Source organism: Notechis scutatus, chromosome 4 (genome assembly GCF_049901735.1).
Source record: "Notechis scutatus isolate UNSWTSFEM ecotype Mainland chromosome 4, rNotScu1.2, whole genome shotgun sequence".
NCBI lineage: Eukaryota > Metazoa > Chordata > Lepidosauria > Squamata > Elapidae > Notechis > Notechis scutatus.
This window is the reverse complement of record NC_142012.1, coordinates 71,240,242-71,264,945: the sequence shown is the minus strand read 5'-3', so window position 1 is coordinate 71,264,945 and position 24,704 is coordinate 71,240,242. Positions and strand designations below refer to the sequence as shown.

Sequence of the window (24,704 nt, the reverse complement as noted above, 5' to 3'; positions counted from 1 at the left end):
CTGTGACGGTGAAGACGGAGCCCAGCTGGATCCTTGGAAGGATGGACAGTAGCTGGCAGGGTCTCAGGGACCGAGAACCAGGGGCCCTCAAACCCTTCGCCTGCCTGCCTGCCTGCCTCTCGGGGAGGACTCGGACCCAGCTGGGAGGGCTGAATCAACATGGCCCGGAAGCTCAGAAGGGCCTTCCGTGAAATCAGAGGAGGTTAAAATCCAGAGAGTGGGTGGCCTGAAAGGCACCGGAGGAGGCTCAGTGCACCTGATTGGAAAACAACCGTTGGAAGATGGAGATTCAACGTTTGTCACAAAGGAACAAGTCTGCTTGGTGACCTGGGTCCCTCTGTGGTATGGAGCTGGGGAGGTCTCATCTGGGGGGGGGCTGGAAACGGCCCACCTGACTCTGTGCAGATCCAGAGGGAGATGGGAACCCAGCGCCCCCTCCCCAGCCTTTCCTCCCAGGGGGTTTCGTGGGAGGGGGAAATGCTTGCAAAGAAGGTTCTGCTGAGGAGGTAAAACATGCTCAAGGCCAGCAAATGCAGGGTTTTATTTTCGCTTTCGCTCTGAGTTCTTTCGAAACCTCCTTTTTTCATCAAGCAGGTGCGATTCTTGTCACTTTGGGAGAGGTTGCTCTAGAGGGAGCATGAAAGCCCAGTTGCTGTGTGAAAGGAAGGCCTGGAGATGCAGCTGCCCAAATGCGGATGAACTCTCAGAAGTTGAGGGAGTGAACATCCTGGCCCTTCCCCCAAGAGAAAACGTCTTAGGAGGCCAATATACTGTAGGAGTGAAAAAGACCACAAGTACATCGGAGACAAAGTGGAAATGAGGCCGTCCTGGATGGATGGGAGGCCAATCCTGCATTGGAGGGGGGCTCCGGTATTCACCCCCATTTAAATCATGAGCCTCCAGCCAGGTCGTTCAGAGCTTGAAGATGATTTATTAGGAGCGAACATGCCGGTGCTTCCTGGGTGTAGCCGACTCTGAGACACGTAATTCATTGTCACCCTTGACCCTGGTTCCCCCCCCCCCCCGGGTGTATCATAATTCATATTCTCCAATGGGACACCTCCATATCCCAGAGTCAATCCCATATCAATCAGTGTGCTGTCCCAGCCAGTCTATGGGAATTGGATAGTTACTTGGGAATTATGAGCTGTCCCCTTAAGGGAATGCATCATGGGAAATGTAATTAAAGGTATCCTGGGAAATGTAGTCCATGTCATGTGACCATATCTGTCATCCTGACCCTCGGGGTTGGGGTAGGTTTTCCTCACTCTTGGCTGAACTCATGGACTCGTGGTAACTCTTCTACTTCTATGGCTACAACATGGGGGGAAAAGGAGAGAAGATAAATCATCTTTTTACCTACAAGACAGATATACAAAGGATTGGTCATTAAAGAACTTCGTCACAAATGTGAGTTATGAGGATACCTGATGACCCAATAGAAGTACTTCATTACGGATGTTTTGTGGAGTTATCTGTCTGCATCTGTACAGGATACAGAATAGTAAAAAGATGATTTATATCAGGCTCTCCAGTTAGAATTTTGCACGGCAGAAACTTCAGTTCCTAGGAATGATCTATGAAAGCATTTAAGGAATGCACTACTTCCCCTCCCCTCCCTTTCTGCTGGCAACTCTTAAAAGGCCAGAGAAATATTGGATGAGTTGACAAGCCTTTTACCATAATCAACAAGGTTCCTTTTCCACCTGAGATTCTTCCAAGCTGAAACGCCAGAGAAACTGAAGGTCTTTGTGGAGAACCAGAATCAGCGCCAAATGCTTCAGAGCCTCCTTTCCGTCCTCCAGCATTCCCTCACATGGACTGGCAGGGTTCCCTGGGTCTTGGCTGGCACACACGGGGTCATATTCTGCTTGGGGCCCTCGGGTTGAGTTGCATTGTCTGAGTCTGGCATTTAGGAATCCATGCATCTCCCTGCCCCCCCCCCATCCTTTCTAAAGGGTGCAAAGCCGTGGCCTCTTCTTTCTCTTCTCGTGGCCGACCTCCCCCCCCCCCCGCCTGCTGGGGCTGTTCGGAGCAGACCAGGGGAAAAGGAGGCGGGAGGGGTCATTGGCACGGATGGAGGGAGGGGCACAGACCTGCTGGGAGTGGGGGGCTCTGGCGAAGGGGGGGCTCCTACCCTGAGTGGGGCCATATTAACCTGGACAGGTGTTAACCAGCAGTGTAAAGCCTGGGCCTTCCAAAAAATACACTGGTTACAGGTGCAGGAGAGAGGGTAAAGTTAGATGTGGGTCAATAAAGACAGAGAGAGAGAGAGGCCCATGTCCATAGCCAGCCAAAAGTTTCATTTTATTTTATTTTGTTTTGTTTTAAAAATGACACATTCAGAATAACATTTATATCTTCACCACACAAGCCAAAACTTACAAATATATTTCGAATGTGGAATATTTTGCACTCCCACAATGTCTCTGTTGGAAGAGAGGAGATAAATGAACGTTCAATGAGCTAAATCAGGATTTTAAAAAAAGAATTTCAGAAAAACAAGGCAGAGTGGAGATGAGGTACAGGTTTTTGAAGGAAGGTGGGGTGGAGGACAGTTGAGAATGCAAACTATTCCAAGCTTAGACAGGTAGCCAAGCCAGGCTCCAGAAATGAGGAGCCCCCCCCCCCCCGCCCAGCGCTCCCTTTGGCCAGCTTCCAGTTAAAACACATCCAGGAAGACGACCACAACTTCTGCGCAGGACCCTTCTAGCCTCCCTCTTGCATCCTCCACACAGAGAGCAATTGGGCTGGGCAAGGTGGGCCCTTCTCTGGCCAGGAGAAGAGGCTGGGTCCCCACAGGGTCTTGCGGGGCAGGGGGGCCAAGGGGGGTCCGTTCACTCCACCGAGGGAAGCTTGCAGCCCTGGGGGCTCCCAGGACTTTGTCCCCTGGACATAGGAAGAGCAACCAGCAAAGTCTCTTTGCGTGATATAAATATAGACCGTAAAGCCAGACACAACTATTCACACTCTTTCCAATAAATAAATAGATTAGGAGAAGAAAAAAAAACCCTATAGTTTTCTTCTTTTATTTAGTAGCTTTGGTCTCAAGTTCCTTCATCGGAAGTCTTAGCTGCCTATTCGTCATCCTCAAAATTTCTTTTGATTTCATCGAACCACCAAAGATTGCAAAAATACCCTTAAGCAAATAACGTCTGATTTTTTTTTTCATGTAATCATACCATAAAGGAGGAAATTAAACCCGTCACCAGAATCAGTGGGTCCACAGCATCTGAGGGATTAAAAATACTCTATTGCCTCCTTTACAAGACAAATGGCTTCCCTGGGGATGTCTGGGGGGGGGAGGTCAAGGTGGCAGCTGCAGCTGCACCACTAAAGCTTTGCCCCTTTAGGATGCCCTCTGGAGGTCCCAGAAAGCAGCCTCAGCCTCCGCCGTCCCTCGGGCCCCACCCAGGAGTCCTCCAGATGTCCCAAGTGAGGTTTCCAGAGGGCCAGCTCCCTCCCTGGCATCAGAGCCCACTGAAGGAGGCACTTATGGGAGGGGTGCAGACCCCAAGGCTCCTCCCCCTCCTCACCCCCCCACCCTCACCCTCCTGGGGTCCTCCCTGGGGAGAAGAGCAGGGGTCTCCAGCAGCCTGACTCCGCCTGTGTTCCTCACGCGATGCCTTCCACTCTCCCCCTTTGAGCAACCCTCAGGGCCTGCTTCTTCTAAGCCTCACCAATCGGAGGGTCTCCGGGCTCATCCCCCACCCCCTGGGTCTCTCTGGGGTCCCACCACCCATCACCGGGTTTCTTTCTTTAAAAAGAAAAAAGTCATCTTATGCTTATTTCTAGTCCTCCGACTCAGAGGAGTGGAGTATTGCATAAAAATAAATATTTCCAAGCAAAGTGATACAAGGAATAAATTAAGTCTAGTAAACAAATAGTAGGTCTGATCTGACTTTTCCCAAACTTGGAAGACCCCCGCCCTCATTTGACGGAGGGGAAGAGCAAAACTCCCCCTCACCTTTAGGTAAATTCCAGTGTGTTGCACTTCTTCACCCTGTAGAAAACACTGCAAAACATCGGGAGGAAGGAAGGGAGGGTCAACTCACGGACAGACAAGGAACCGGCCTCGGAGGCAGGAACAGCCAGCCACAAAAATGGCTCAGCCTCCACGTCACGTAACAAGCGATTCAAGGAGCCCTCGGGGCCATTCCTCCATCCTCCAGAGGAGGTCTGGTGGCAGGAAGAAGCGCTGCCTTTCTCTTGTCCTAGTGGAGCCCCGAAGCCACGGCAAGGACCGGAAGTCACAGGGGACACATGAAGAAACAGCAACAGGCACAAAGGGGTGGGGGGGGCTCCTTTGGGAGACAAGCAAGGATGGGGGGGCAGGGGAATTAGGCATCTTCCTTAGGCTGAATGCTAGTTAATTCCACCGCTGAGCTCTTGTTGCCAGTGGCTGGAGCAAAACCATTCACGGTTTGCCTCTCAAACCCACTGGAGATGTCTTCAAAAGTCCTGCCTTTTGTCTCAGGGACTTTGAAGAAGGTGAAGAAAAAGAAGAAAACAAGGAAGGCAACGAAGATCAGGAAAACGTAAGGCCCCAACAATTTCTGCAAGGAAGAGAAGGAAAACGTTATCTTTGCTCTGAGACGATGGAAGTTCAAGCGTACAGCAGCTCTGGCCTGCAAGGAGCCCAGCCAAGTCCTTCAGTCAACAGCCCATTTCCTCCCCTATCAAACTGAACCATCCCTTCCATCGTATCCCCTCTCATATGGCCAGACTAGATGGATGGCAGGCCATCAGAAGGAACACCTCGTTCTCAGGGTCACCCGAGGTCATCCCAGGAGCAGGAGTCCCAAGGATAAGGACCTTCCATGGCTTGGTTCTTCATGAGGAGCAGGAGCCTTGCTAAAAGTGAACGTTGACGCAACCCCTCTTCTACTTGGGTGTCAACTGAGCCATGGACTGCAGGGAAGCCCACCCTTCCTGTTCTCCCTCTCAACAGCCCTTCTGACAACAGCAGCAGCCGGCAGTTCTTGGCCCCTTGTCAGGGCTTGTGTTTTCCTCCTCCTCCTTCCCACCTGTGGAGATATTTTTGACGGCCAACCTCAGGGGAAAGGAGCCGACTTCACTGTGTTCACAACTAAGCCCACAGAGAAGGTCCAAGGTGGGGTCCTTACCTCTGCATAGGGAAAGAGCATGCCCACCAGGAAGTTGGAGGCCCAGTTGCAGAACCCAGCCACGGCCACAGCTGCAGGACGAGGGCCCTGGCTGAAGAGTTCAGACACAATGAACCACGGGATCGGTCCAGGTCCAATTTCAAAGAGAGCCACAAAGGCAAAAGTGCCAAAAATACTGATGTAGCTGATCCAAGGCAGTATGTTCTGCAAGAACAGAGGTGTAGAGTTAACCCCTTGTGATCCCAGGGAGGCATCTGCTCACCTGGGAATCCCAGTTTTAGCATCTGCTCACCTGGGAATCAATCAACCAGGAACCTTTCTTGGGTCAGATAGTCCAAGCAGAGACTGCACAACTCCAGATTTCCTTGGAGGGCAGAGATAAGCAGCTCCCAGCTCATTCTTATTTCGGGCCTTGTTTGGCCAGCAAAATATTTTAGTCAAGGAGATGCCTAAAACTGGAAAAGTACCTGGAGAAATCTCTCACACCTTCTCCACTTTCTATCTTTCCAAACATCTTTATGCCGGGTTGGTGGCGCTCTTGTGTTGCATCCGTTTTGTTTCAATCTCGTTGGCCACTTCACCATTGGGATATATGGGAGTGTGTGTGTGTGTGTGTGTGTGTGTGTAATTCATGACCTTGGTTTTGATTCCTGCGCTCCCAAACCGAGTGGGAGGAAGACTTTATCAAGGACTCCCTGTCCTCCCATGAACCACGGAGAAGAGAGGCTCTTATCTCCCAGAGGCAGCTTTGCAAATGGCCTTGACTCTCTTATGTCTACGCTAGATTGGGCTACCTGTGATTGCCAGGAAACTGGATGAGGGGTTCCAGGCATGGTGGTGGGGGAGGGGGAGGCGGGACCCCTAGGAGAGGCCACTCCAGGCAGGAAACAGCCATTCTGCCTCTTCGGGGGTGGAGCTTCAGTCCAATTTGGGAGGGTGAGGGGACCACCACGGAGCGGAAACGCTGCTGCCTACCTTCAGGGCCAGGGCCACAGTCATGATGGTCGCGCAGACAGCCATGCCCCCTAAGCCAACCAGGTGAAGGGTCCGACGCCCCGCCCGCTCCACAAGGAAGAGCTGCAGAAGAGGAAGAGGAGGCCGAGGGTTGCCGAGGGCAGCAGCAGACCTCCCTGCCACAGAGAGGGACAGGGAATGGTCCCCAAAACTCTCCTTCAGGGGATGGTCAAGTGGGATCCTGTGGCTGAGACCACCACCCTTGACTTATTTTACAGCACCCCCCGGAATCCCCTCTCAGTAGAGATCCAGTGGGGCGCCACACTTTAAAGGCAACACTCACGTGGACCTCCAGGGCTCATCCAATGGGCACCAGAGGGTGGAATGTCCACCACTCCAGGTTGACCTCTCGGTCGCACTTGAGTCATCTAGGCCCCGTTTTTCCTTGAGCGTCATGGCTCCCCACCATCCGCCCAAAGCTGATCCCCCGATGTTTTTCCTGCAAGTCCATCCCGATTTCCAGGAGGGTCTCCCACCTCAGGCCCTCCACCCACCCACCCAACGCAGGGACCTCCCATCCACTGCCACCACCTACCGACACCACAGTGAAGACGGTATTGACCACGCCGGCCCCGATGGTGGCATAAACGGGTTGCTTCACTCCGGCATCTTTGAAGATCCCAGTGGAATAGTAGAACACCTGGAAAGGGGCCGAGAGGGGACAGCGGCACTTAGAACGGGGGGACCATTGGGGACTCTCCTAGCACAGCATCCGCCAGGAGGGCAGGGGAGGAAGGGAGGCGGGCCCTCTTGCACCTCCTCAGTGAGCGCAATCTCTTTAAAACCGGAAAGACGAAGCCAAGCAAAAGCGCCCCGAGGGGCACCCAGAGGAAGCTCCCATGGCGTCACTGCGCCACTGACCCCACAGCCCCTCTTGATCCCTGCAGCAGAGGGTTGGCTTCCACTGAATGGCTGCAATGGGCATCCTGCCTTTTGGGTGCCCCTCTGACGGCTGCTCTCCTGCCTGGCTGCTCTCCTGCCTGCCGGTGGACCCAGCTCCCCTCCCTTCCGCCAGAGATGTGGCTTCCCTCCATCCCCACATGGAGACGGCCGGCCCTTGGAGGAGCCACCCACCGCGTTAATGCCTGAGAGCTGCTGCGAGAGTTGCAAGGCGATGGCGATGAGGATGGCCTGGCGGTAGCTGGGGGAGCGGAAGAGTTCTGGGATGGTGACTTTCTTCTCCTGGGACATCTTGGCGCTTTCCTCTTTCATCTCCTTGATGTCGCTGGACACATCCTGGATGCCACGGAGGCTCTGGAGCACTGAGGGGAGAAGGACACGGGCCGAGTCAGCCCTGTGGCCGCCTCACTCTGGCAGGAGAGCTCCTGTTGGCTTTGTGCCCAAAGGATTCTTCCTGGTGGAGCTCCTCCTCCTGCCCAGGCAAGGCAGCAAAGAGAGAAGCCGAAGAGAGATGACGGACGGCTGCGAGTCCACCTGCCTTGGCCGGGAAGGAGAGGCCTCTGTGCACAGATGGGCTTTTGTGCTGTGCTACCTTCCAGCAGGCCAGAATCTGATCCGCAGAACAAACGGAGAATTGTGCCTGCTGGTTCAGAAGAGGGTCTCACAGAGAGGCCTCCTGTCCAGGATCCGGAGGGAGCGGCTGGAGCAGCCATGAACTCTGTGAGGACTTGGCGGCCTTTCTTTCTTTCAACAGGGAGGGAAGGAGATGCAGGCTCCGAAGTCCGCTGGGCCCTTCCCAGGAACCCTCTTTCCCAGCAGGGATTGCTTCCCCAAAGCCTCCCTTTTTACCGATCCTTCCATTTACGGCTAAAACGCTTTTGGGGTTAACAGCTGCCTGGCAAGACGTTTTGCTAAAACGGGTGCCTGCAGATGTGATACCTTTGGTGGCCTTCTCCTCTTCCATTTTGTTGATCAGCAGGAAACGGGGGCTCTCGGGGCAGAAGGGGAGGGTCGCCAGCTGCAGGAGGGCTGGGATGATGGTGAGCCCCAGCAAGACCGGCCAGAGCCTTTCTGTCCCCAGGATGACATCCAGGCCAAAGACCTGGGGGGGGGCAAGAAAAGAGAGGTGCGAGGGTCAGGCCCCCTCCTCAAAAACCGAAGTGCCAGGAGGGAGCCAGTCAGCCGGGCTTGAGGATTTCCTCCCAGCCTCTTCAGGGCTTCTTCCTGGGGGCTGCTGACCCTCAGGGGCTCCATGGCCTTCCTCGACCCGGAGTGGACCCAGAAGGTCCAAGGGAAGGCCCCCCCCCAGCCCCAAATCCCATGGCTCAGATTGAGCTGAGGAATCCTCTCCTCACGGAGCACTGATCTCTTCCCCAGGTATCTGCCCCCCCGGCTGACAAGGGCTCGCTCACCTGGGCCACCAAGATGCCCACCACGATGCCAAGCTGGTTCAGGGTACCAAAAGCCCCCCGCAAGGAAGTTGGGGAAACTTCGCTGATGTACAAGGGCACCAGGCCGGTGCAGAGGCCACAGAAGACCCCAATGATGAAGCGCCCGAGGATCAGCATCTCCATTGCCGAGGCCAGCTTGGAGAAGCCCATCAGGAGGCCAGCCACAATGGCCAGAATGTTCACCAGCAGCATGGAGTTTCGCCTGGGGAGGGAGGGGGAGGTCCAGAGAAAGAGAGAGAATTGAAAGAAGCCTTAGAAAAGGGCCGAGAGGAGGGGGGACAGAGGGAGCTCTCTGGGGCTCCAGCATAGCCTTCACCGGCCGCTTCTCAGGGCTTCACTCTCCTCCAATCTCTGGGCCAGCGATGCTCTGCCGTTCGTGGCAAGGAGGCACCTGGCATTAGCGCCTGGTGCTGGAGGCCCTGGCCCTGTAGAGATGGCCCCCGCGGGGAACCACGCACAGGCCCAGGAGCTTAATCTCAAGGGCCCCTTTGGACTGGGGGCCCCTCGCCCGCTTTCCCTCTCACGCCCCTCCTGTGCCATTCTTCACTCACCTGCCAAACCGGTTGACCAAAAACCCAACACAGAAAGAGCCAATCATCCCTCCAATTGAGAAAATGGCCACCGAAAGGGACCACAGAGCGGTCAGGAGGCTCTCGGAGATGAAGTGTCCAGTCCGCTCTAGCGACGTGTTGTTGAAAAAGCCCTTGATGATCTGCAAGGACAGGAAGGGAAGTTCAGAGTTTTTGAACCAGAAAAAGACAGCAAAACGTGGGGAAGTCGAGGACCAGGACAGCCAGGAGAAGAAGGGAGCCAACCCACCCACCAACCCAGGAGGCCTCACAGGGCAGACGTTCAAAAGGTCTGAGCCACTGCCCCCCCCGAGGGCCTCCTGCAGAGGAGGGGCTTCTGCCCAAGCCAAGGCCCCCCACCTGAAGAAAAGCCTGCCAATGGGGAGGCTGCCCATTATTAGCCCTGGGGCTGTATTGCCACAACTTGACCCAGAAGGTGTTGGGCTGCTGGCCACCCTACGTTCACAACCCTCCTCCTCCTCCAAAGAGCAAGGCCACATCAGGGGCGAATGATGGTGGCCCGGAGACACCGAGGAGCATTCGAATAGAAGCATTCCTTGCCAATACAACGTCCTCCAATACTTGGACTGAACCAGCACACTGGCTGGGGATATTTTTTGGCTAAGTTGGGACCAAATTGTCTCTCCCAAAGTATCTAGCAGGATCACATTTTCAAGAAGCTCTTTGTGCTCCTCATTCCATTATATGAATGGCTTCTCAATCTGGTTAAACTGAACAACAACAAAATCAGAGCCATCCTTTGTGCGGCTTTGAGAAAAACCTCCAAAAGGATCCTTTTTGGAGACGAGCAGGCCTCAAAGAAACGGCCATCAAAGTGTAGATGTTCCCAGGATTAAATAAATATGGGCAAGCAGAAGACAACAATCAAGGCATCCAAGATTTGAAAAACCAGGACATTCCTTGAGTAGATTCTGCAAGGCTGGTTTTTCCCCCTCAATCCTCATGAAAAACGGCTTTGACTCTCGTGTTACAAGTGTGCTTGCATTTTCATCAGGCAACAGGGGAAGATCAAATGCTTCTCTGATACCCACCAGGTCTGTTCCATGAAACACGGGCTGGTAGATCTAAGAAGCCACGTTTTAATTACTGGTTACTCTTTTAAATGTGCCCCCACGGTCTCAAGTGGTTAACAGGGATGTAAAAACCTTCCTTCCTAAAAGGGGCATTGGGGCTTTGTTAAAACGGGGGGTGGGGGTGGGAGAAGCCCCTCTGCTGCCACCAGCAGCTCCCTTCCCACTCTGGGCTGCAGGGGGCAGCCGGGCAAGGGATCCTCTGCGTGGACACCAGGGGGCAGCAGGAGACAGAGCTCAGAGACTGGCCGGCAGGGGGGAACCAGGAGAGGGGCCTGTCTAGCCGTTATCCTGCCTCCCCCTCCCCTCCATCATGAGCATAGATGGCAGGATGCGGCGCATGAGTCATCCTCAGGGGGAGCGAAACCCACGCATTTCCTCCTCCTCCTCTCGCACCACATCTTGCCCTCCCCATTAAGTGGCCTAATTGAGAGACAAACTATTTCGGAATTCCCTGAGTCATTTTCCTCCCCATTGGGAAAGGAGGCTGGCTGGAGGAAGGGGCTGGGGAGATTTCAGCCGGACATCTCTGCCACCGTCACACATCCTTGGTCCTCCTGCCCCCCTTCTGTGACTCAGCCAATGCCTCCTCCTCTCCTGCTCCTCCCCTCCGCAGGCCCCCAAGGAGGTTTCACGGCTGGGCCCGGCCTGGCCATGCTGGGAGGGAACGCCCAGCCCCTCTGCCTGGCATGGTGCCCTCCTTCCTGGGAGAGTCCTTGGGAGGCAGGTGGGTGGGCGGGTGGGAGAAGGGTTTGCAAAGATGCCTCAGCCCACAGACCCTCCTAGCTTGTCAGAGACTTAAAGGAGAGGAAGGGGAGGAGAATATTTTCAGCTTTGCAAGGTTCCTTACAATAAAAGGCCTCCTTACAATAAAAACCGGACTGCCTTTCGTGCCCGGACTGCCTCGCGGGGCTAGTGGGGGGGGGTGTCTTTCCAAAGACCTAGAATCCAAGAAATCCACTGAATCTCAAGCTGAAGATTCTCCACTCCCCACTTATGCTGCTCCTGCGTCTCCGTTGGGGGTGTGTGTGTGTGGGGGGGGTCTTGTTCTTCAGTTCCAGATCCTGAGTAAAGGGGATTATTTACCAAAGAAAAATGGAGCTAGAGTGACCCTAATTAAAAATGCTCAACCATGTCCAAAAACGTTGTGACTTGGCCAAGTCCTGCAGAAGGGAGGGTGAATCTCCTAACGCAAAGAGGCAGCTCTTCCACACAGCCAGCAGCCCCTGAGACCACCTGAAGGGGGCTCCTGGCCTTGGCTCTTCCCTTTAGGCAGGGGAGGGTCAGCGGCTGAGACAACCCCAAGATCCCCCCAGGAGCCCTGGAGGGGGGCTCTACCCCCAACCACGGTGACCCTCTGCAGAAACAACCAACCCCCAGCAGCACCAGGCTTCATTCCGAGGCCTGGAGCCAGGAGATGGAGATGGGGGGGGGCTACACCTCCCCCATTCCCCACTCTCAAGGCCTCCTCGGCTGCCGCTCTCTCGCTGGTCCTTCCCTGGTCCTTCCCGAAGTGAGGGGGGGGAGGCCAGCTGTTGAGAAACAGCGGCCAGAGCCAGACCCTGCCCGGGTGGGCGGCAGTTGCCAGGAAGGCCGGCCCTTCCACAGAAAGGGCCCTCCGTGGGGAGAGGAGCCCAGCTGTTCGGGAGGCCTCTGACTCAGCCCAGAAGTTGAGCCATTTGGCTCTCAGGGCTGGGAAGGGAAATGCCGGACTGGCCTCCCTCCTGCCGCCACTTCTCTGAGCCGGCCTCCATGGGTGGCAACCCCCCAAGAGGCTCCTCTGGCTCCCACAAAAGCAGGAGAGGCTCCTCCGTCTCCCCTTTTCTGAAAGGCCTCAGAGCAGAGAGGAGCTCTTCCCGCTCTCGCCTGGCCACGAGATCCCTTCCCTCTCCTCAGTCTGAGAGACCAGGTTCTCATCCCTGGGACCTCCCCCACCAAGGCCACAAGGCCCCCTTCTGCCTCTGGGCCGGCCCCCATTCCTCCCCCTTTGCTGCTCCAGCAGATTCTCCGGGAGCAGAAGACCGCTGGGAACCCCTCACCCCCAGGCCTCGTCCCCCCCGCCTTACCTCCTCAGGGGCATTGATGACCCCCGTGTTGTACTCCGAACTGGAGGGATCCGATGGCTGCCACAGACACAGCAGCGAGGAGGGAGCAGGTGATCTTCTAGAAAGACAGCAGGGTTACGGTTCACGTTTCCCGCCCCCCCCAAGGCAAAGGGCCTCATGGCAGCTCCTCCTCCTCCGTCAGATCCTTCAAAGCCCATTTTCTCATCCTTCATTAGAGGTCATCCCACCCCACCCCACCCCACCCCCGATCCCCTTCCCCCGCACAGTCCCTGCAGTTTCCTGGGCAAGATTTCAGAGGGCCTGCCTTACTGGCTTCTTCCTAGGGCTGGGCGGGGAGCAGTGGCCCAGGGTCTCCCGGGCAGAAGTCAGGGCCCCAGCTGGCTCTCCACACTCCATTAGGTGCAACATTTGGGGCAACCTCTTGTCCTGAGGGTGGCTGAGAGACTCCAGGCCGGCTTCATGCTCTGCCTCTTGCCAAACATCTCTGGGTGCCCATTTTTCCACAGGGCTGCTGCACCCCACAACCAAATCCTAAGGTAAAACCCCCCCACGCCCCCTCGCTATCCTTTCCCCAGCAGATGGGCTCTCCGCCCACCCAAGTCCATGTTTCCATAGCAATAGGCAAAATGAAAAGACAGGTGGGAAATCATTTGGTTGCTGCCCCCAGTGGATCTGATTCCTCCCCCCAGCTGACCCCCCCCCTTGCCCGACTCCTGGGTCCCCTTTGGGCCGGAGGGAGCCAAGCCACGTGGGAGGCCCAGATTTCAGGCTGCCAATGGAAAGTAAACTGGGTTCCTGCAACAGGTAGCCGTCCCCTTGCGCTTCCAGAATTAGGGAGTTCTTTGTATATGTGATAATTCCATTAACTATTACAATTAAAAATATAAAAACGAATAGAAACTGAAAGAATAAAAATTTAAAAATAGTGCAATAATTAAAAATAAAATAAAAATAATATAGTAAAAATAATATAGATGATAAAAATAAATGGCTTCGTTCTTCACCACCAAAAAGTATAAAGAATTTATATATTTACTTTTCACCTTCTATTAAAATACAATAGATGATGCCGTCTTTCCCTCATCTTATATTAAGAGTTACCAGAGTTAACAACATATCTACTTTAACCTTGGTCAAATAAACCAACCTTAAATTCCTTATTTTTAACAATCTTAATCTTGATAGCTTGATTTCATTTTTCCTTTGGTCCTTCTCTCAAAATTCTTCAAAATTTTAATGCCTGTTTTGTAAATCCAGTATAAAATAATTACACTGGTCACTCGGTTGATATATACTTTTTAATTATTAGGACATCAACTGGTTTCATTTATATATCCAGTGTAGGACTTTGCCATATCATTCTTATGGCATGCCATTTTAAAATCCGCTTTCAGGTCAGCCTTGTTTAGTAAAACCTCTTGCATCGCATCTTTTAAAAAGAATCTATAATGGCAGGCTCTTTTAAAGTTAGTGTCTGGTTTCACTGTTCAAAAGTATCTTTCAATACATCCAATGTTAACGTGTTCTGCTCCATTCTATATTAAGTCAGAGTTTAATTGTACTGTTTAGTTCTTTCTGGTTCCCTCTAGTGTCCAACCTTTAAACTTCCATCCTATCTTCTTTTTAAAGGATTTATAACAGCATTTTTTCACCGAAAGTAGTCATATAATTAATTTCAACATTATATTTCATATATGGACTCTTAGTCAGTTTGCAACTTTCTAAAATCAACACTGTAATCACCTTTTTGCTCTTTATTCCACAAAAATATCCTTAAACTTGGGTTTTAAAACTTCTTCCACTAAAGATTGAAAGAAATTCAACTAGTATTGTAAAAACTTGTTTCTGAATGTTCCTAAAATCTAAAAAAAAAAAAAAAGCAATAGAAAAGGAAGTTGCAGTGTCTTTTTGAAGGCAGCAAATGTGGTTTGAGCAAGTCGCCTCTTTCCTCATTGCCCAGAGTTCTAAAGTCACTGCAGATTGCTGTCTCCCCTTTAGGAGCAACTGTCTGGAGCACTTGTGGGTTATCCCAAATCTTCTCCTGGTCCAGAGAGGAATCTTTGCTCCCAGTGAAGTGGTGTTCACTTTGCTATCTCTTCCCCATTTTTGTTTGCATTTTAACAGCTTTATTGGCCAGGTTTGCTTTTTAATTTTTGTGATGCTAAAAGATATCAGAGGCAGAGAACCGGTTCTTCTACGGTTGCACAAATAGATTCAAGGGGACGTGTGTGTTGGGAAGGGATTTAGCGCCCACTTTCATGACTGAGGTTGTGTCTTGAACCTCCAACAAATGTCCAGCTAAGGCTTCTTAGCACCCCCTCAGCTATCACTCTTAAATACTCTCAAACACAGTGAAAATCCCCCAACAGCCCAAGGCAGGTATGCAAGTTATCCCCCAAGGATGAAGGACAAAGGCTGAAGGGCTGAGGGGGAACCCTAAGGCTGACCCAATCGCAGAGCCACAAACAAGCTCCAGGGTCTGAAGGACTCAAGGCAACCGCAGTGAGGTGGGAAGATGCCATTTTGCCAACTCCTGTGCAGTGCAGAGAGTCAGAGGGGGAGCTGGATGGCTTTGCAGGCCAACCCTTTAGCGATGGGGCAAGCTGGGGTGCTGGCTGGGCCCCTCTGGCCTTCCAGCTGCAATTTCTTTCCACAGACCACGTGGCTTTCTGCTTCCGAAACCCTGGGACGGCCTTGAAGGGCAGGGGCTGGAGGCTCCCTCCTTCCTTCTGATGTTCTAGCCCTGGGAGCCATTTGCTAGCAACCCTCCCCCCCCCACCCCCGTGCAACCCTTCTGCTTGCCACCCTCAACGGATGGAGGGTCTGTTCCACCCAGCACCCTTTGCAGCCACACACAGTACAAATGGCGGGAGGAAGGCGGGGGGCGGGGGGTAAGAAGAGGCAGCAAAATGGCAGGAAATCTGCAAAAGCGCCTTGTTCACATCTTGCCTTCCCCTTGGCAGTGCTGGCATTTGCAAGGACGGAGGGAGGGGGGTTGGGGTGGATCTTGTCCCCCTTTGGAGGTCGGGCGCGGGGCTTCTTCCCTCCTACCTCCAGGTGACCTTGACACCTGCTGAGGGTCTTCGGGAAGACTTCGGATGGGGAGCAACCCTAGCCGAGCCCACTCTGCTGCCGGCACCCCTCCGGAGCTCCAAACCAGCCGGGCTTCGACCTCTCTCTCTCTCTCTCTCACTCACTCACGTCGGTTCTCCTCCGAACGGACCCCGGTCAAGCAGCCGGACCGAGGTAGCCGGAGGCAGTCCGGGCGGAGTCCTCGCTGCTGCGACCATGGCGGCTTACACCCACCGTAGCTGGAGAAGCGATGGCCCCGGCCCTCCGCGGGATTTCGAAGCCTCCCAGGCTGCCCGAGGCCGAGGCCCCCCTTTCCCTGCTGGGTCGCCCAGAGCGCTCTTGGCCGGGCTCCGCATATCCTCCTGGGATCCGCGCTGCGCCCGCCCGCCCGAGCCAGGCAGCCTCAACTCCGCGCGCCTCTTTCCGCCAAGCGACGCCACCAGCGCTGACCTTCCCCTGCTCCGCGGCCCGGCCGCCTCCATTTGTCCGTCCGTCCGTCGGAAGATCTGCTGCAGATACGCCGGCTCCACGCCCGCCCAGATGCCGTCCGCGCGCCTGCCTGCTTCTGCCCGCCGCCGCCCTTATAAACTGCTGGGGCTGCCGGGCAGGGAGGGGGGCCCGTCGGGAGAGGCGCGGCTGCCTCGCCCCCGATGACGAGAGCGGGGCGGGCGGTTAGGGCCGCGAAACGGGCGGAGGCGGCTGCGGGGCGGCTTCGAGCCTCCCCTCCCTTCCCCTCCCTCAGCCGGGCGGCAAAGGCGGGCAGGGGACCCTCGCAGTCCAGCGGCGGGCAGCGCCCCACCCCCAGCCCCTCCTGAGCCCACCGTGGAGGGAGCCGCCAGACCCCGCTCTGGCTCTGACCGAGCCCCGCGAAGGGGGAGCAGGGCGAGCAGCCGGACCCGCCCGAGAGACACCTCTCCCCCGACAGAAGCCGGACCCGAGCGGGCCCTCGGACTCCCTTCCAGGCGCCCGCGGCGGTCGGAAGCTGCGAGGAGAAGCGCTCGGGCCTACGCCCCCGGCCTCAGCCCGCGCGAAAAGCCGCTAGGAGGGAGGGATCCCGGAGAAGGGACGCCGAGCGGGGCCGCCTCCGGCAGGGCTGCTTGCCGCCTGGCACGGCCACGGCTTCCTCGGGATTTTTGGCTTTGCCCGTTTCTGCTCGGGCCGGGGGGTGGCTGGCTGGCGGCGCTTTTTCCCCCCAGGAAGCAAAAAGGCACCGAGCAGAACGCGTGGGGGCTTCCTGGCTCCGGGGCCGGCCTGCTTACGAGGGCGACGTGCCGCCTTCCCAGGCGCCCTCCCCCCCTCCCCTCCTGGCCTCGTAGTGGAAAGATCGGGTTCAGCATCACCACCACACGCGCGCTGCCTTCCTCAGTTGCCATGGCAACCAGGCCTGGCATCCAAAGGAGGACGCCCTGCCGGTGACAGCAGCGGCTCCTCCTCGCTGGGCACCAGGGGCTCAGGCCTTTGGGGAGGGGAGGAAAAGGTGCCTCTCTGGGCAAGTGCACCCATAGGTGATAAGGGTCTTAGGGGAGCCAAACTCCCTGGGCTGGAATGGGGGCTATACCACCGGGAACCTTCCCTGTGGCCTATGCAGAATTTTACAGAACTACGTCAGGGTATGTCCAAGGGATGCCAGGAAAGCAATGTGCCTGGGGGGGGTGTGTGACAAAGTTTCGCTCCCTCTGACCAACCATCCCAGATGTTCTGCTCAGCGTTTTATTGTAGGCCTAAAGCAAGCCGGCCTGGTATTGCCGGTTGCCAGTCTCCAATCCTGTTTGGCTACTTTTTGTAGACTGGATGGATGGAGGCGCTATAGAATGAGATGCTCCAATGAGGTTCGCCCAAAACATTCGCTGTGCCCAGGATCTCCGACAGCCTCATCTTTTCCTGGCCTTTCGTTGTTCCTTCGCGTTTTGGTGAAGATGCAGCATTCAATGGACCTTCTTGGAAGAAATGGCCATCCCCTCCCTCCATTAAATAGACGTTGATGTTGCAAATTCCATGCTGCTGTCCAATTGTTTCAATATGGGCCAATCTAAATTCTTCTTGCAACAACTCACTTAAAATGATGAATGATAAACTGAATCAAAGTCACTTGGGGAAAGGACGCAATTTTGCAAGTGGGATTGGTCTGGAGTGTTAGCTTATTATGTGAGGGTCAAAAGTCTACTCGACATCCTCCGGACATACATTGCAGATTTTCAATGCAGGAAATGCAATGGAACTACTGCTAAAACTGTGGCTCAATTGTTTCTATAATATCGGGCAGGTCATTTAATTATCTGTTGCACTCCTTGAAAAGTGACCATGAATGGCCAAGGATAAAACTGAAGGTTAAAAGGCTCATCATTGTATGAAAATCATAATTTAAAAAATACCGGTGGTTTTCCTTTTCTGGAACTATGGTTAATAAATATTAATGTTGTTTATAAAAGTTTTTGCCCTGTGATGCTTTCTAAGGGAAACTGCAATTGTCAGAAACATCAGCCCAACATTTCATTAATCACAAAGGTGATGGGCAGGGGGCTTGGAAAGAGGCTGTGATTGAGAGCCTGACACTCCGGACGAATTGGCTGCCTTGGGCTTATTGTGAAAAGACTAACGGACATCCACAGTCTGGTCAAGGAGACCTATGGAGCCAGGGCTATTATTTCCCTCAACATCTGGCAAATCCCAGTGATATTTTGGACACACCTGGTACAAGTGGCACTCCAGCCCTGGAAAAGACAGCATTTGGCTTCACTTGGTGCATTTCACTGTACGGGATGTAAGTCGTGATGAATGAGGTTCACTTCCAAGCTTTGGAGCAGCTGGAAAAAGACAGCACACCAAATGCTTCGGGTCTCAGGCTGCGTGGCAGAAATGGGAGAATTAAAAACGGGAAAGGTAAAGGAGGCTCCATTTTGCCCCAAGTAGGTAACGTTCAAAAAGGAAAAAAAAATAGACATGACATGGCTACTCAGGCAGGAAAAATTTTTTTTTTCTTGTTTGCCTATGCACAAAAATTGTCCTTATTCAGTTAAAATCATTCTATAAATAGTTTCCCAAGAAATCGGAGAAGCTGTTGGTGGTTGTGGTTTTTATTATTATTTGGTGATGAAGCCAAAAGTGCACCTGTAAACAGGGACAAACCTCTGAGGTCCTCTCTCTCTCTCTCTCTCTCTCTCGGAATGTCGCTGCCTGTGTGGGGGGGTGTAGCCAGAGAAATCAGCCCAGCCTCCCTCATGGGGGGGCTGAGTGGGGCACACCCAGCGGTGCCCAAGTGGAGATGCCACAGTTGGATTATTAGCAGTGATTGCTACTTGTGGAAACGCCGATTCACTGAGTCTGGGAGCAGAAACATTGAATAGAAGAAATGGTCAGATGCTTACTAGGAATGGCGGATTGCATCATGCTTCACACTTTCAGTAATTTTATTGCTTTTAAAAGCATTATACTGAATTGCATCCAGGTGAAAAGATTGTGTCATTCTAAACCAGACACTTTTTGGCAGTTGTGATTTGGGTGACAAATTGTGTTTCAGACAAATTGTGGTATCAGATTTCTTAGAGAAACCACACTGTGAGCTGGCCTTGTTTCCCTATTAATTCTTTGAAGGATGGACTGCAACATGTGCTCATATTCTTAGTACAATCCATGGGGCTGAAAGGGGCCTTAGAAGCAAGTTTTCATCCCAATCCTGCGGGAAGCTTCAGAGCACTCCAGACAAAGGGCTGCCCGTCTTTTCTTGAGAGCCTCACAACCGAGATGCCTCTGCGAAGCTTCCAGCTCTTGGTTCTTGTCCTGCCTGCAGCCCTGACAAGAGGAGAAATTCGCACCCTCTTTCCTGGGTCAGCTCTTTTTTCCATATGGGAAGATTGCTTTCCTGACTCCTCTTCCTTAAGGCCCAGCGGAACCAGCTCCTTTTTAGCAAATTCTTTTGTTCCAATTCCTTAGCATCCTTTTTTTACTGTAGCAATTAAAGCTGGATACAGGATTCCAGCCATGGCCTGAATTGGTACTATCGTTTCCCATAATCTTTCTTACCGGGATTATTTGAAACTGCGTCCACCACATAATGTTTTGTAAAATTTCCCATTCTTCTACAGTTTTCCTTCGAGATTTCAAGTCTTTGCATGCTTTGATGTTCGTCAAAATCTGGTCTTTCGGATTCCAGTACGCAGGTCTGAATCTTTTCAGTTCCTTCTCATGGAGACCACAAATTCAAGCATCACCCCGTCTCTTTCCTACAATGCTCATGTTCCTCCAACCAATTCCTTATTGAAGAAGAGAGATTGATGAAGATGAGATCCAGGATAGCAGATCTCTCATTCTTCCACCTTCGGACACAAATAGAAGCGTCAGCCATACAATGCAAGAATTTGTGGGTCTCCTGACAAAGGCCAATTCTCGGCAGGTCACAGGACAATTGAAATCCTGCACAGTCATTCCTGCATGCCTGTTTAATGGACTTGCATTTGATGCAGAAAGTCCTCCATGGCAATTTCTGCGTTCCTGCACAGATGGAGAACCCTGGGTGGGGTTTACTTTCGTTCCTTTTTCTTTCTTTCCTTACCAAATATCCTCAGCAGATGTCCATGCTCCAAGGCCTAAAATTCTGTGCAAGGATCCATCGTGTCCAGACAGGGTTTCAAGGCCTTTCCTGGCTGTGTGATTTGTCTTTGCCAGGTCAAGAGAAAACAACAGCTGCTGTTGCTGGGGGAGGTTGAATATCCTTAGGAATCAGGGATCAGCAGGGATCCACCCAGCCCTATGACCTCTCCCCTCCCCTGCTTCCTTCCTTCCTCCTTAGTGGGGCTTTTGGGACTCCTTCATCCGATTTGGTGGCTGAAATTTCTTGTCCCAACCAGGGACCCACAGAAGGGCCAGAAATCACCAGGCTAAATAGATTGTCAAGGAGTGAATATCACATGCAAGATTCTGCCTGGCAAGGAGGCTCGGGTGCAAAACCACCCTGCAAAACACAGCTGGTCCTCAACTTACAACCGGGTCATGTGGTTCTCGTTCGGATGCTTGACAACTGACTCACATTTATGATGGTTGCAGTGTGGGGGGGGGGGGAGCACATGATCCCCTTTTTGCAACCTTCTGGCAAGCAAAGTCAATGGGAGAGCCGGATTCACTTAAGGACCGTAGGGCTAACTTAGCAGCTGTAATGATTCACTTAGCAGCTGAGGCAAGAAAAACTGTAAAATGGGGTAAATTTCACTTAAAAGATTTCTTACTTAACATAAATGTTGGGCTCAATTGTGGTCACGAGTCAGGGACTGCCTGTAAAGCTGTCCTTCTCTGCCCCTCTAGGAAAGCCTTGGAAAGGCCTGCAGAGCCGGCTCCGCAGGCAGCTGGGGAGGGTCCAACCATCGAGAAGAAGGCCAGAGTGGATGCTGCCTAGGAAGGAAGAAGAGGAGAGCAGGCCTGGGGGGAGGGGCAAGTTGGGAGTCCCAGGAGCTGTCCTGGGAGGAGAGAGGCCTCTGAGGAGGGCCAACCTCCCCCCCCAACCCCGGGATGGCAGGGGGCAGAGCGCTCCTTCACACCTTCCCTGCCTTGACCGCCATCTCCTTGGCCCAGAGACCCTCCTTTTGCTCTTCTGCCTCAGGAGAGGAGCCCCCCCAAGGAGAGGAAATGGGGGGACCGCAATCCCCCACCTGCAGAGATGGGCAGCCAGGCCACTTGGCACCTGCAACGTCCTGCTGTCCTCCTCTTCCCACAGGTGTGTTGCGCTGGGAGGCCAAGGAAGAGAAGGCGTGTCAGGTGAAGCAGAGGAAAGAGGTACCCTAAAGGACCAGGCCAGAGAGATGTCAGGAAGCCACCGGAGGAAGTGGGGGAGTTCAGAAGAAGCCCACAGGAAGCCGCAGCTGTGGGATCCAGGAAAGGGTGCAGTCACCCAAAGCCACCTGAGGAAGTGGGGGAGTTTGGGAGAAGCCCACAGGAAGCCGCAGCTGGAGACACCCCAAGTTTTTAACCTGTTTTTTTTTTTTTAATTTCCCACTTTGAATGAGCACGTTCAGAGGTTCTGTCAAGGATTCACCTTCCTTGGGGAAAGACTAGAAATGGACCCTGCATGACAAACTTTTCAATAACCAAGAACGTTCTAAGGTCATTCCGATTTTAGACGGTCAAGACTCTGAAGGTATTCTCCCTGGGGGCGGGGTGGGGGGTGGGATGGTCCAAAAAGTCAGAATGATGGTTGGAATGATGGGGTTGGAAAAAACCCCAGCACCACTTTAACTGTGTTGTCCCTCAAAACAGGGAGCGCTTTGGCGATCCTGGCCAATGGCTACTGGTGCTTTTAACCACGCTTTGTGAATCTCCCCGACTACACGGTTGGCCTGCCGAAGGGCTGCCACTCAAAAGGCTCCCACGTTCAGCAGGGCGCAGAGAGAGTCCAAGCACAACTTTCTCCCTCACAGACCTTTCCCACATCAACTGGGAGGAGGAGGAGGAGGAGGACTCTTCTTTGGAGTCTTTCTCCACCCCCACCCCCTTTTGTTGTTGTTGTGGGGTTGTGTTTTGAGTGAGCATGCAATGTCTGCCCCCCCCCCCACACCCCCAGTATAAGTGCCAAACGGGACCATTCTCATGAGCCCCCCTCCCAGGAAGGGCGTTTGAGGGAAGCCCCCCCCCCCCAGGAGCACTGCAGGAAACTTGCAAATCTCCTCAGAAAAAGATGCAAAAATGGGGGGGCAGTTTCACAGATCGTGGACCCTGATTATCCATGATCCTCCCCCAAAGTGGGGACTTCCTGCCTTCAGTGCCATTGTCCTCAGAAGGACCCACAAGCTGAGCTGGCCGGGCCTCTTTGCTCCTCCCCCCAGAAGCAGCACCTCCAGACATTGAGAGGTGAGGGGGTGGGGGAAATGCAGCGTTTGGGCATAGCAGTTACAACACTCCCCCTCCCAGCAGGTAAGCTTGGACCTGCAAAGGTGGCTGAGGCCATGGTGACACCCCAGCCGCCCCCTGAAACTTACCTTAATGCCACCATCCTCAGCCCAACGGGTGGCCACCCAGGGCCAAGCGGCAGCAGCTGCATCTAACCAGTCCTGATTTGTTTTGTGCAGGGAACAAAAGCCAAGACTAATTAAAAAAGAACCCCAGCCCTCCCGAAATGGGACGTTTGCTTCTCCCCACCATTTCTTCTTCTTCTTCTTCTTCTTCTTCTTCTTCTTCTTCTTCTTCTTCTTCTTCTTCTTCTTCTTCTTCTTCTTCTTCTTCTTCTTCTTCTTCTTCTTCTTCTTCTTCTTCTTCTTCTTCTTCTTCTTCTTCTTCTTCTTCTTCTTCTCCTCCTCCTCCTCCTCCTCCTCCTCCTCCTCCTCCTCCTCCTCCTCCTCCTGCCTCAAGTGTCCCAAGTGCCAGTCTGAAGGCTGCAAGGCTTTTCTGGGCCTGGCTTGGCCCAAATTCTGACTGCAAGGCCAGCAGAGCTCAGCTTCAGGGGAGGAGGAGCAGGCCGGCCGAAGGGTGGGGTGGGGCCATGGGAAAGACCCCAGCTTCCTTCCTGGGCCTTGGCTCTTCACAGCTCCTCTACCTGCCGGCTAATTGTTGATGGGGAGAGATGGAAGGAGAGGAGGGCGAGGAGCGCATCCGAAGAGCAGGCCAGGAATCTAAGCAGAGAGCAGGATAGGTGTGTGAAGCAACCTTCCCAGAGAGGCCCAACCAGTCCAGTTTCTGGATTGCAGCCACAGGCATTTGAAATTTTACTATTCAAGGAGGGCCAGAAAGGTACCCCCTAGGAATGCTCCTTGGCCGAGCAGAGCTGCTGCTTTCCTTCATTTTCCTCAATAGCCAGGATTTCTGCCCATGCCCAGGAGCTCTCCCGGTTGGAGCAAAAGGGAGGGGTGCCCTTCCGACGGCTCCCCCCTCCTGCAGGGCCCGGAACCTCTTCGCTTTTAGCCACTGCAGGCTCCCCACGGAAGGCGTCCTTAAGCATCAACTGACTGGCCCAAGGACGGAGGGCCCCGCTTCCTACCCTCTTCGGGCCCCCCAGCTCCCAGGACTCAGGGAAGTTGGAGAGGAGCTGGGGTGCTCGGCCTGCTCCTCCTGCTTGGAGCTCCGGTGGCCTCCCTGAAAGGCTGCTGTTTGCAATGGAAAACCGGGCCGCCCTGGGCATTTGAGGCTGCACGGATAGGAGGGGACCGAGCGAGCGTCTGGAAACAACAAAGCGAAACACCTGAGCCGGCGAATCCTGGAGGCAGGCGGGAAGATGAAGGCTGCCCCCCCTCCCGTTCCCTCCCCGGCTTGCAGCAACAAGCGAAGGGCCTGCGAGGGAAGTTGCTCCGAGAGCCGGGAGGTTTTCCCGAGGGGCCCTGAGAGTGAGAAGATCCCGGCCAAGGAAGACGCTCCGCTTCCTGCCTCCCCTCGCCCGGCCCAGGGCCAGGCACGAGGGACTCGGCCGTCCAGACCCCCTCCTTCGTTCGGGTGGGACCCTGAGCAGCTGCAGCTGCCTCCCCGCTGGCTTCCTTCGCTGATGCTTTGCACTTGGGGGATTCTGGGAGCGAAAGTCCGCCCATCTTAAAGGGGTGGAAGTTGAGAAGCGTCTCAGTAGGAAGAGGGCGAGGGGGGGAGGGTTCCAGTCCAGGCGGTGTGAAAATTTACACAAAAAAGTGTGGAGGAGGAGGATGGAATTATCAAGTTCCAAAAACACCAAAGCAAAACAATTCAGCTCCTGCCACAAAGTATCAAAGCTTGTAAACTATTAAGACAATGAAGCAGATTCTTAAGTCAACCAAAAAGGAATCATTTCATTTTTGAGAAAGAAAGCAGAAACGAGGAGTACATTGCAACCTCGGAGCTAAATGTTACCAAATTGCTAGCAAATAGTTGAAAAAACATTTAAGCCTCAGCTGAGCTGCATTTTCAAAATCTTTTATTGCAACAACTCATTGCAAATCCAGCATGACCTCAGCATGGGCGGGCGGGCGGGTGGGGGTCGGGACGGGACTGGAAGGTGTCAGAGAGGAACAAGTGACTTTGATGGAATAACGGAGGGGAGGGGATCCAATGTGGGAAGCAGGAGAGGAGGGGGCGGCAATCGAGAGTAACAGCAACAGGAGGCGGAGGGAGCTCGCAGTGAGGTGGCAGGAGGACGTGAGGGGGGGGGGCTGCCATTCTAGCTGCTGCAGAAGCGGCCCTGGTCTGCAACGGGGTGGGGTGGGGGTTGCAGCCAGGACAGGGCAAAAGGACAGGGCTCAGGTTTTCCATCATGCTGAGCATAAAAACGTGTGTGTGTGTGGGGCGGGGGGTTGACCGATTAATACTTGTTAATTGTGAAAACGGAAGGAAACTGTGTGGCGACAGAGACCGTGATGGGGGGGGAGGGGAATTTTCTGCAGGGGAAGAGTCAAAATTTGGTTCCTCCCTTTGAGGCTGCTCTTGTGCAGAAATCTCATGGCCCCAAAGCACAGAGTTTGCTCCTCCTCCTCTCCTC

At 53.7% G+C, this 24,704-nt stretch overlaps 1 protein-coding gene and 1 long non-coding RNA gene across 4 annotated transcripts; both read right to left on the bottom strand.

Moving 5' to 3' along the window:
• Positions 1-2,282: 2,282 nt before the first annotated feature.
• Positions 2,283-15,860, bottom strand: LOC113427224 (solute carrier family 2, facilitated glucose transporter member 3-like). 3 transcript variants are annotated; one of them, XM_026689691.2, is made up of 10 exons: positions 15,740-15,860; positions 12,218-12,314; positions 9,043-9,203; positions 8,453-8,693; positions 7,980-8,142; positions 7,215-7,402; positions 6,676-6,780; positions 6,102-6,203; positions 5,127-5,330; positions 2,283-4,556 (listed from the first exon to the last, which is right to left on the bottom strand). In XM_026689691.2, exons 1-10 carry the CDS (start codon positions 15,769-15,771, stop codon positions 4,341-4,343), a joined length of 1,509 nt encoding a protein of 502 aa, XP_026545476.2. In that variant the 5' UTR covers positions 15,772-15,860; the 3' UTR covers positions 2,283-4,340. The 3 variants fall into 3 exon arrangements, with proteins under 3 accessions (XP_026545476.2, XP_087819843.1, XP_087819844.1); XM_087963717.1 differs by lacking the exon at positions 15,740-15,860 and adding an exon at positions 15,419-15,569; XM_087963718.1 differs by lacking the exons at positions 12,218-12,314; positions 15,740-15,860.
• A 2,489-nt stretch (positions 15,861-18,349) lies between these two features.
• On the bottom strand, positions 18,350-22,417 carry LOC148130772 (uncharacterized). The gene is made up of 3 exons (XR_015749300.1): positions 22,252-22,417; positions 20,929-21,003; positions 18,350-20,671 (listed from the first exon to the last, which is right to left on the bottom strand). It is a non-coding gene; the product is annotated as an uncharacterized LOC148130772 (long non-coding RNA).
• Positions 22,418-24,704: the final 2,287 nt, after the last annotated feature.

Bases quoted from the DNA above. Each gene is read 5' to 3' on its own strand.
- LOC113427224 (XM_087963717.1), bottom strand. From the start codon at position 15,507: ATGGTCGCAGCAGCGAGGACTCCGCCCGGACTGCCTCCGGCTACCTCG. The intron at 9,204-12,217 runs GTAAGGCGGGGG...CTGTCCTTGCAG, and splicing joins TCATCAATGCCCCTGAGGAG to ATCATCAAGGGCTTTTTCAA. The intron at 5,331-6,101 runs GTAGGCAGCAGC...CTGTTCTTGCAG, and splicing joins CTGTGGCCCTGGCCCTGAAG to AACATACTGCCTTGGATCAG.